General features: G+C 48.1%; 1 protein-coding gene across 1 annotated transcript in view; it reads left to right on the forward strand.

Moving 5' to 3' along the window:
* CRX (cone-rod homeobox) overlaps window positions 1-8,896 on the forward strand; it is a 10,868-nt gene extending 1,972 nt beyond the window's left edge. Inside the window, exons 2-4 of the mRNA XM_007463292.1 lie at window positions 5,790-5,924; window positions 6,658-6,809; window positions 8,239-8,896. Coding sequence (XP_007463354.1) covers window positions 5,825-5,924; window positions 6,658-6,809; window positions 8,239-8,889 — 903 coding nt within the window. The 5' untranslated portion in view covers window positions 5,790-5,824 and the 3' untranslated portion in view covers window positions 8,890-8,896. The remainder of the gene's footprint in view (window positions 1-5,789; window positions 5,925-6,657; window positions 6,810-8,238) is intronic.
* The last annotated feature ends 2,998 nt before the right edge of the window (window positions 8,897-11,894 follow it).

Here is an 11,894-nt window from a genome sequence, read left to right on the forward strand (position 1 = left end):
TGAACCCAGGAGCCCAAGCACCAGCCTAGGGCCCCACTAGTTGGTTCCCAGGGCAGGGATGGTGATTTCCCTGGCTCCACCATTTGGGATTATGAAACATCATTGCCTTGAAATTCACCCGGCAGGATGAAAAAGGGTTGCTGTCTGGCTCACTGTAAATTGCCAATGAAAGACAGACATTGTAGTTGCTGCCTGTGCTCCTGGATGTTGACACACAAAGCTGTTCAGAGGAGAGAAGTTCTGGAAACCTCATCCTGTTGCCTAACCCAGAGAAAGGCTTTGGTGGACATCCAATATCATTTTTGTTGTTATCATTCTTTTTTTTTTTTTTTTTTTTTTTTTTTTTTTGCAGTACGCGGGCCTCTCACTGTGTGGCCTCCCCCGTTGCGGAGCACAGGCTCCGGACGCACAGGCTCAGCGGCCATGGCTCATGGGCCCAGCCGCTCCGCGGCATGTGGGATCTTCCTGGACCAGGGCTCGAACCAGTGTCCCCTGCATTGGCAGGTGGATTCTTAACCACGTGCCACCAGGGAGGTCCCGCCCTTCCTTATTTGATGATCTGAGGAGTGGGCAAACCCTCAGTCTTGGAGGTCCTTATCATTATCAGCTGCTTGATTTTGGTTGAGCACCCACCTCCCCCTGAGGCTTAGATCTTCTGCCTGTCGGATGGGATCAGCCCAGTGAGAGAGATCTAGACTTTCCTGGAAGACCAACCCCTTAGCCAGGTAACTCCGTGTAGATTCTGTGATAGAGACAGATTCAGTGGAAGTGGAGGCTCTTGTTCCAAGCCCTGCAAATTGTCCCTAGAGGGCAAATTCACCAGCCTCCCTGTTTCCACTCTCTCCGGAGGCTCCAGTGAAAAATCGTCACTCCTTGGAGAAGAGGAAGAGGACAGAGGGGACTCAGACTGGGGGGTGGGAGAGCAGGGCCTCCAGGAGGTCCCCAGGGTTGGACTCCTGGGTCCCCACTCACAGCCTGTGAGTGACCCTGGGCAGGTCATAGCACTTGAGACTGAAGATGTTCTTACCTGTAAAATGTGAACATATTAGTAATACAGTCTCTCCCTCCCAAGGTTGTGCTGAGGACTCAATGCCATCCTGCACTGGGAAGTGTTGTATTAGTTATCTGTGGCTGTGTAACAAGTTAGCCCCAAACTTAGCAGCTTAAAACAATAAATATTTATGATGTTGTATAGTTTCTGAGGTCACAGGAATCCAGGAATGGTGTTGCTGGATGATTCTGGCTCAGGGTGTCTCGTGCTGTTGTAGTCAGATTTCATTCGGGGCTGCAGTCATTTGAAGACTCGGCTGAGGCTGGAGAATCAGCTTCACTGGGGCTTCATTCCCATGGCTGTTGGCAGGAGGCCTCAGATCTTGCCACACAGACCTCTCCATAGATAGGACTGCTCAAGCATCCTCAGCATGGCAGCTCGATTTCCTAGAGAGAGAGGGCCAGCCTCAGAAGTCACACTGTCATTTCCACAATATCCTGTTGGTTGCACGCGTAGCCCTGCTCCGTGGAAGGAGATAACTTTAGGGTGTAGATACCAGCCGCTACCTAGGACACCACTTGATTCTTAGGATTTATGTGGTGGTTTTTACTTTTATGGTTATTATCGGCACTGAGCATCCCCGTGACTTTCCTATCAGGTCCTACATAATCTTAGTCCACTTTCTGCCCTGGTCACTCTGCTCCAGTAACACTGGACATCTTGATTCACCTCCATAAGACAAAGTGATTCCAGCCTCCAGAACTTTGCACCTGCTGTTCCCTCTGCCTGGAGACCTCTACCCCGAGGTCCTCCCGCGGCTGAATCGGAGTCCTTCACTTTGCAGCTCCAAAGTCGCCTTCTTAGAGAGACGTCTTCCCCTGATCATTCACCTAAATTAGATGCCTCACCCTCACCCCAAACCTTGTCACTCTCCTGTTACCGCATTTAATTTTTCTCGGAGTTCTTGAAATTTTCCGAAAGCATTTTGATTCTCTAAAAAAAATCTTTTTCCTTGTTCACTGTTTGTTTCCCTGACCAGGAACTCGAAGTTCAATCTCATGAGAACAGAGATGCTCTGTGTCTTATTTCTTGCTGTATCCCTAGTGCCTAGAACTCTCAAAAATATTTACTGAATGGACAGCAGAACTTCAATTTATGATAAATAGAACTCTCCCTACCAAGGGAGGGTTGAGAAGGACAGGGCAGTGAGAGAAGGAAGGGGTGGGAGCTCAAATAAATGTCATCCATTTTTTAAGCATTTTTTTATTTTTCAGGTATTTATTGGGGGGCACTGGGGACACCACAGGGAGTGAAACATTCCTAGTCTCTGCTCTCAGGTAGCTGACAGGATTGGGTGAGAGGGGTAAACTCATAAATATGGCATATTTAACAGGTGTGATTCCTGAGGAACAGGAGAAAGAAAGTGTGTGTGTGTGTGTGTGTGTGTGTGTGTGTGTGTGTGTGTGTGTGTGTGGTGTGTGTGGCTTTCCTGGGAAGTTATGTTTGAGTTGTGGCCTAGAGGAGAAGGGGTGAGTTAGCTGGTGAGAGGCGTCTTTGGACTGGGGGTAGAGGAGACATTCCTGGCCTGGAACAGCTTATTGGAAGTTTCCAGAGCAGGCCAAGAGGTCTCCTGAGGCCATCTTAACTAGGGCGATAGGGAGCCCTGGAAAGGTTCTTTCTCTCCCTTTTATTTATTTATTTATTTTTTAAAGGAGAACTTTTCATATTTATTTACTTATTATTTATTTATTTTGGCTGTGCCGGGTCTTAGCTGTGGCACGCGGGATCTCTTAGTTGCGGCATGCGGACTTCTTAGTTGTGGCATGCATATGCCATCTAGTTCCCCGACCAAGGATGGAACCCGAGCCCCCTGCATTGGGAGCATGGAGTCTACCCACTGGACCACCAGGGAATTCTCTCTTTCTCTTCTAAATAGATGGTATTCTTGGTTTCGTCGTTGAAAAGGTAACATACTCACTCATGGTTAAAAAGTAATCCATAAGGTAGATAGCCAGTGGGAAGCAGCCGCATGGCACAGGGAAACCGGCTCGGTTCTTTGTGGCTGTCTGGAGGGGTGGGATAGGGAGGGTGGGAGGGAGGGAGACAAAGAGGGAAGAGATATGGGAACATATGTATATGTATAACTGATTCACTCTGTTATAAAGCAGAAACTAACACACCACTGTAAAGCAATTATACCCCAATAAAGATGTTAAAAAAAAAAAAAAGTAATCCAAACTGTAAAAACAAGGTATGGATATAACACAACTCCCCAGAGGCAGCCACTTTTACTACATATTGTGTCCTTCCTGGGAATTTTCTATGCAGATACAGATATACATTTATATAAATATATTTTATATGTATATATTGCTGCCTTGTTTTTAAAAATCACAAATGGTAGCATGCTATACACAGTTTTTTTCCTTTGAATATATATATATATATATATATATATATATATTCAAAGGATATATTCCTTTGAATATAATATATATTTATATATAATTTGGTAATATATGATATCTAATACACATACACACACACATACTTATTGCCAAAGTGTAATAAAAAATTAAAAACCTGACTCTTAGGCACATGTAATAAGCACAGGTCAAAGATTTATTTAAATCATGAATGAGGGAACTGGCTGTTTCAAAGGAGAATTCAAAGAACAGAGGTTAATACCATTATTCAGGAAAGGTATGCCAAAAAATGTTGGTCACTTTAGCTATGAAGCTAGTTCAAGTCCTACAGGGCAGCAAAACTAACCTCTGAGGTTATCTTTTCTACCAGAGACAAATGATTGACAACCAAACTTCTGGAAGTTACCATTTACCTTGTCAGTGTCTGGATCCTAACTGATAGTGAACAATCAATTGAACAAAGGTACAGTCCCCTAGAAAAGGAAATAATGCTTGGGTTGGCTTGCTAGATGAGGCTCCAGGACAACCAGGAAGTGACATGCTGTCATCCTTTTGTCTCATTGCCAAGTTTAAGATAATCTTTCTTAACTATATACTAGAGGTCTTTTCAAATCCATTCACAGAGGACAACCTTATACCTTTTAAATGACTTCATAGTATTCTCCTGCAAGGATGTGCCATAACCTTAACATAACTTACTTGATTTACATAATTTACTTACTATGTCCCGTTTGGTGGTCATACAGGCTGTTTCCACATTTCAGCAATTATAAATATGCTGCATTAAAAGTCCTAGCTTGGGTGGGGAGGAATAAATTAGGAGTTTGGCATTAACAGATATACACCACCCTATGTAAAAGAGATAAACAAGGACCTACTGTATAGCACAGGGAACTATATTCAATATCTTGTAATAAACTATAATGGAAAAGAATATGAAAAATAATATATATATGTAGAACGGAATCACTTTGCTGTACACCAGAAACTAACACAACATCGTAAATGAACTATACTCCAATAAAAGAAAAATCCTAGCGTAAAGTCTATGCAAACATCTGCTTGCAAATAATAATAACTGACCACAGTTTTGTAGCATTTACTACGTGTCAGGTGTTATTTTAAGTGTCTGATGCACATTAATTCATTTGACCCTCACATCAGCCTAAAGGTGTAAGTTCTATTTTCATTCCCATTTTCTTTTTTTGTAAATTTATTTATTTTATTTATTTATTTTTGGCTGTGTTGGGTCTTCGTCGTGGCATGTGGGATTTCATTGCGGTGGCTTCTCTTGTTAAAGAGCATGGGCTCTAGGTGCGCGGGCTTCAGTAGTTGTGGCTCGAGGGCTCCAGAGCGCGGGCTCAGTAGTTGTGGCGCACGGGCTTAGTTGCTTAGCGGCATGTGGGATCTTCCCGGACCAGGGCTCGAACCTGTGTCCCCTGCAGTGGCAGGTGGATTCTTAACCCCTGTGCCACCAGGGAAGTCCCTGATTCCCATTTTCTGGTGAGGTGACCGAGGCACATTGAAGGCAAATTGCTGGCACCAAGGAAAGATGGCATTTTTCTTTGATAAATGTTTCCACTTCGTTCCATCCACATTGCCACCGCCCTGACATGGGAAACCTGTTTCTCCACTCTGAGGGCAGCCTTGGAGTTACCAAGCCTCTTTGTTTTTTTTTTTAAATGATATTTTATTTATTTATTTTTGGCTGCTTTGGGTCTTCGTTACTGCGCACAGGTTTTCTTTAGTTACGGCGAGCGGGGGCTACTCTTCGTTGCGGTGCGCGGGCTTCTCGTTGCCGTGGCTTCTCTTGTTGCAGAGCACGGGCTCTAGGCGCGCGGGTACCAAGCCTCTTTGATCTTTGCTGATGGGTCAAAAACGGTTGTGGAGGATCATCGCTTACTGTCGTTTGACTGCGACTCTCCCTTGGGGCGACCATCTATCCCGATTTATCTGGGACTCCCAGATTTGGCACTGAAATTCCACATCCCTAGAAACCCTTCCATCCGTGGTAGACAGGGACAACTGGTCACCCTACTTACCATGATTCTGCGTGAGGCTGAACATCTTTTTTGTGGTTCTAGAAGAAAAAAGATTTCAGACAAGGGAGTGGCAGGAAGATTTTTTAAAGGATAGAGTAGGAATAAGAGCTTCCATTTACATGCCCATTACAGCTTTCGCTCTCTGCTTTACAGAGTCTCACTGAAGCTTTGATGACCTTAAGCAGAGGGCTCTTTTATAGGTGGGGAAACTGAGGCACAGAGAGGGGGACAAGTTGCCCAAGGTCACGCACCTAAGAAGAGACTGAGGCAGGATATGAACCACGCGGTGATGAACTGGGGAGTGTTTGAGTGCCCGCCCTTCTCTTGCAGGCCCACTGACCTGGGCCCCAGTATCCTTGAGGATCATGATGGCGTATATGAACCCGGGGCCGCACTATTCCGTCAACGCCTTGGCCCTGAGTGGCCCTAGTGTGGATTTGATGCACCAAGCTGTGTCCTACCCAAGTGAGTACAGTTCTCCCTGCCACCCCCAGCTGGCCTCCATCTTCTGGGGACCTCTGGGGTCCCTTGCCCTCAGGAGGAGGATGGGCACTTACAGGGGTGACATGAGGGCCATACACCAGCCAAATGTGTTCACCTGTAAATGCAAAACACCCCTCCACATCTTTTAGGGATGCAGGCAAGCATAGGGACAGTCATAGAAATTGAGGATAGTCGTTCCCTCTGGGGTGAAGGAGGGAAGCGATCTGGAAGGGGGACCCAGACGAATCCCCACCTGTTAGCAATGCTTTATTTCTCAAAGAAGGGAGCACTCTGTTTTTGGTGGCATTATTCTTTAGGTGTTTTTTAAAAACTTTATTAAGTTGACTATTATGGACCTGCCACTTTTATAGGCTGTGTATCCAAAATGTCATGTTTCAACTGCATGTCTTAGTGCAGAAGAAATTTTAGAAAGGGGATGAAAATCAAACTCATATACCTCCTTACACGGCTAAAGCCAGTTCTCCTCAGGGAGAAGCATGAGCCCCCCCAATGACAGACAAAGGGGGACCCCATTTCCCAGGGGGACAGAGTGAAGTCTAGAGGTTCAGGGAATCGGCACCCCCTTAGTTTGGGCAGGTGAACACCCAGAAGGGGCTTCTCGGCATCCCATGTACGCTCAGGACCTCACATCAGCAGATGAAGAGAATGACATCTCAGGTCACCTGAAGGTCCCGTTTTCCTGTCCCTACACCAGGCGCCCCGAGAAAGCAGCGGCGAGAACGGACCACCTTCACACGAAGCCAGTTGGAGGAGCTGGAGGCCCTGTTTGCTAAGACTCAGTACCCGGACGTGTATGCCCGTGAGGAGGTGGCTCTGAAGATCAATCTGCCTGAGTCCAGGGTTCAGGTGGGATGTTCTGGTCTCTGGACTCCTCTGGTCCTTCCTGGGACCCAGAGTGAAGGGAAGAGGTAGAGGTCGCAAAGTAACAGCCAAAGTCATAAAGTGTCCTGGTAATCCCTTGCCTCCATTATTTCGCTGGCGTCTTCTCTTACACTCCTACCCCTTCTCACTCTACTCCAGCAACACTGGCCCCTGGCCCTTCCTCTAGCATGCCCACCAAGCACACTCCTGCCTCAGGACCTTCGCACTCTCTGTTCCCTCTACCTGGAAGGTATATTCCCCATCACCGTTTTCAAGTCTTTATCAATCAGTCAAGTCACCTTGCTAGTCAATGAGACCTACACCCCCTTTGGAATTTGAAGCCACAACCTCCCCCTGCCACCCCACCCTGCTGCCCGCCTTTATCCTGATCAACTGGTTCTTTCATGGTATTTATCACTTTCTAAATACTATGTGATTTGCTTACTTCCTGTTTATTTATTTATTTTTTTGCGGTATGCGGGCCTCTCACTGCTGTGGCCTCTCCCGTTGCGGAGCACAGGCTCCGGACGCACAGGCTCAGCGGCCATGGCTCACGGGCCCAGCCACCCCGCAGCACATGGGATCTTCCCGGACCGGGGCGTGAACCCATGTCCCCTGCATCGGCAGGCGGACTCTCAACCACTGCGCCACCAGGGAAGCCCTACTTCCTGTTTACTTTTAACCTGTCTCTCTCAACTAGAATGTCAGCTTCACTTGTGTGTCCCCAGAATAGTAGAAGATGGTTAATCCATGCTTATTAACCAATGGGATGGATGGATGGATGGATGGATGGATGGATGGATGGATGGGTGAATGTATATATGTGCGTTTGTATGATTGTATGTGTGTACGATGTATGTATGAATGTATATATGCTTGTTTGTATGATAGTATGTGTACATCTGTACATAGGATTGGACAGATGAAAGTATGTATGTATGTATTATTGTATGTATATACACACAACTGTATGTATGCATGATTGTATGTATGTGCATGTGATTAGATGTATGTATGGTTGTATGTCTGCATGTATGTGTGAATGATTAGATGAATGGATGGATGAAGGTATGTGTATATGTTTGTATGCCGTATGATAGTGTGTGTGTACATATGGTTGGATGGATGACTGTTTATGTATGTATGACTGTATGTATATACATACAACTGTGTGTAGGTATGATTGTATGTATGTGCATATGGTTGTATGTATGTGTGTGTGTGTACAACTGTATGTATGAATGATTGGATGGATGAATGGGTGGATGAATAGAGTGCCGCATGACTGATTGCAAAGTGGAGAGCTGTAACTCTGGCATGTCTCACCAATAAGCATCATCATTCCTGGGCACCATGAAGGCTCCCCTGGGCCTCCTTCCCACTCACCCACCCCGACCTCCCCTCTCACCCCCAGGTTTGGTTCAAGAACCGCAGGGCTAAATGTCGACAGCAGCGGCAGCAACAGAAACAGCTACAGCAGCCCCCAGGGGCACAAGCCAAGGCTCGTCCTGCCAAGAGGAAGGCAGGCACCTCTCCAAGATCGTCCACGGATGTCTGTCCAGACCCGCTGGGCATCTCAGATTCCTACAGCCCCCCTCTACCCGGGCCCTCAGGCTCCCCCACCACGGCAGTGGCCACGGTGTCCATTTGGAGTCCGGCCTCAGAGTCCCCTTTGCCCGAGGCACAGCGGGCTGGGCTAGTGGCCTCGGGCCCTTCTCTGACGTCGTCGGCGCCCTACGCCATGACCTACGCCCCCGCCTCTGCTTTCTGCTCCTCCCCCTCGGCGTATGGGTCGCCGAGCTCCTACTTCAGTGGCCTGGATCCCTACCTTTCTCCCATGGTGCCCCAGTTGGGGGGCCCGGCTCTCAGCCCCCTTTCTGGCCCCTCCATGGGGCCCTCACTGACCCAGTCCCCCACCTCCCTGTCAGGCCAGAGCTATGGCACCTACAGCCCTGTGGACAGCTTAGAATTCAAGGACCCCACAGGCACCTGGAAATTCACCTACAACCCCATGGATCCCCTGGACTACAAGGATCAGAGTGCCTGGAAGTTTCAGATCTTGTAGAATACACCCCTTCTCCATCCCTTGTCCCAACTGCCTCCTTGCACATTGTCTCAACCTGCCCTGGGGTGGCATCCCTGAGAAGGTGGCAGGAGCTGACCATCCCTTGCAAAGGTCATGGCCTCTTTGGCTCCAGTGCAACTTAGCCCAACCCAGTCCACCCCTTTGCTCCCGGGGAGCCCCAGAAGTCTTAGTCATTCCCTCAACCCCAATGCCATCTCACATGGAGTCCAACCGGCATTTCAAACCATGAGCCCCAGACTCCAGAAACTGGTGCTGAGAATTCGCCCTGAGACAAAATTAAACCAAACGTGCAGCTGATTTGGGGTAATGTTTAGGTCAGAACCACGGTGTCCTTGAACAAACAGGGAGGGAGACTCGGTTCCTTCACTTTCCATTTGGGACACTTCTTTAGCATATGAGTAGAGATCCTTCTAGAAACTCCAAAGACAGACTTTACAAAGCCCCGGGATGGAACCTTAGGCCAATTATACAGTTAAGTTCAGAAATTCATTTGACAATTTTACAGATTTCACAAATGTCAGGTTTACATGATAGGCTTAGGGGGCTGTTTGATATATATATATATTTTTTTTCTTTTTTTCTTCTTAGTTTCTTCTTAAAGACATTTCATCATTCATTCATTTGGACATTGGAAATGGGCATACTTGGTGGAAGAATGGAAGGCAAGTTGCCTGTTTCACATCTGCTTTGTTTTCTTTTGTTTTTGCATTTTCTAAAGGTGAGCTTCACCCACACATTGGAGGAATCGCCGTCGTTGTTGTGTGGGGTGCACCGACTACGGTTGTGGGTATTTCAAAGAGAAAAAGAGGTGGACAGGCTTCCCACCTGTAAATATACAAGAGGCGGGGGTGAGAAATGGATTTGGAGGCAGCCCCACATCCCAAACACACATTCCCTCTTTTAGATGTTCTGTTTTCAGTTTCGATTGTGGGATTGGACAATAAATAGAGCTTGGCCTGGGAAGTTTTCCTGGGGCAGCACCATATTTCTTTCAATGCAGTCTGACCCATGGCCGCAGAGACATGCAGTGTGAGAATCTGAAGGATTCAGGCATTTTGACACTCTTGGAAGTTTGGTACTTTGGCACCTACCTCCTCAATCTGAGTTCTCCTTTCATTTTTGGGTGGGGAAGGCGGGAACCACGAGCCTTTCACTGCGGAGGGTGCGTTTCACAAGGCAAGGGGTGAAAGAAAGTAAGGGGGTGGTGTGCTGGGAGATGCTTAACAATGGATTCCTGAAAGAAGAGGAAAGCCCTGATTTGTAGTGGTTGCACATTTCCATGGTGTAAATACTCCCACCGTGGCTGATTTCAGGGCATCAAGCTGAGGTCCCTGAACTCGGAGGTGGGAAGAGACACTTGTAATCTGTGCTCATGAGCCAGGACAAGCAGGCCCCCAGTGCAGCAAGGAATGTCAGGAGGAAGGCACAGTGCAAAGAGAGGCGGAGAGGCATCGGATGATTTTTCCGGGTCCAGGTCAGGAGAGGTCCACACAGCCTAGACCCTGAAGGGCACACTGCAATCATTAGAGCCCACAAAGGTGGCTTACTCAACATATTTCTCAATCATCTCTCATGGGTCTGAGTCATGCTGGGACATTAGGCCCAGAGTCCACTGTGGGAAGCAATGAATAAACAGAGAAGGACGGTATATGTTGGGGTACGAGATGGGAGATCCAGGCAAAATTTTCAGGGTAGAGACAGGTAGGAGAGGACCTTGTGCTCTGGATCTGTGCAAAAGTTGGGACCGGGATGCCACGTCCGTTAGTCATTTTGCAGAGACTCCCACGCTCTGAGCTGGAGGCTGGGGTCTCAGGTGTAAACAAGAGTCTCTCCTTGCCCCACGGAGTTCCCCATTCATAGAGGAGGGTGTGCCTTGTGCAAGCAATTCAAAGGCAGCTCAGTAAGGAGGTCCGGGGAGGGCTTGGAGGATGGACACGATATTCTGCAGGGGTGGAGAGTAATAGTGGCTGGATGGGGGAGTCACAGTCACAGGCCAAGACTTCAAGAGACCCCTGTCCTGGTGCCTTCTGAGAGTTCTCTAGGAGTTGGACAGAGGGGCGAGTCGAATCTTTTGGGAGATTCCAGGTTCCTTTCCCTGGGCCAGCCTCCTGAACATTGGTTCTTCAGATGTCCATTGGGGATTCCTAAAGCCAGGAAGAGTGACAAGGGAATTGGGGACAGAGCAAGAGGCGAGGGGCCTCCCTCACTCTGTGTCAGACCCACTGTCCTCCCCTTTCCCACTCACTGGAACTCCAGGTCTCCCTTCGCTGGCCGCCTGTGGAGTGAAAATGATTAAAATGTTGAATCCCGCTTAAAGTCTGGGTGATTTGCTTTTTATTTCCGTGGAGGTGCAGACCTGAGGAAGTAAAAACAAGGATTGCTCTGTCCCCTCCCTCTCTCCCCCACCTTCTTTCTCCGGGGGCATGGGTGCGTCCATGTGCTTTCTCTGTCTGGTCACCGTCTTTTCCGTGATATCTCCCTAAAGCCAATTAGGCAGGGAGATGGTCTCCAGACGGCCAGCTTCCACCTGCTGTTACCTCACTGGGGCCCTCCCTCGCTGCAAGGGGGGGTGATGACCATGCTTCCTGCCTCAGGGATCCATGTGACGTTTATTTATTTATTTATTTATTTATTTATTTATTTATTTATAGCTGCGTTGGGTCTTGTTGCTGCATGTGGGCTTTCTCTAGTTGCGGCGAGCGGGGTCTACTCTTCGTTGCGGTGCACAGGCTTCTCATTGAGGTAGCTTCTCTTGTCGCGGAGCACAGGCTCTAGGCACACGGGCTTTAGTAGTTGCGGCACGCGGGCTCTGTAGTTGCGGCTCATGGGCTTAGTTGTTCCGTGGCATGTGGGATCTTCCAGGACCAGGGATCGAACCCGTGTGCCCTGCCTTGGCAGGCAGATACTTAACCACTGCGCCACCAGGGAAGTCCCGGTCCACGTGAGGTTTGAGCCCTCCTCATCAGCCTCTAGCCCTCTGCAGC

Source organism: Lipotes vexillifer, unplaced genomic scaffold (genome assembly GCF_000442215.2).
Source record: "Lipotes vexillifer unplaced genomic scaffold, Lipotes_vexillifer_v1.1 scaffold802, whole genome shotgun sequence".
NCBI lineage: Eukaryota > Metazoa > Chordata > Mammalia > Artiodactyla > Lipotidae > Lipotes > Lipotes vexillifer.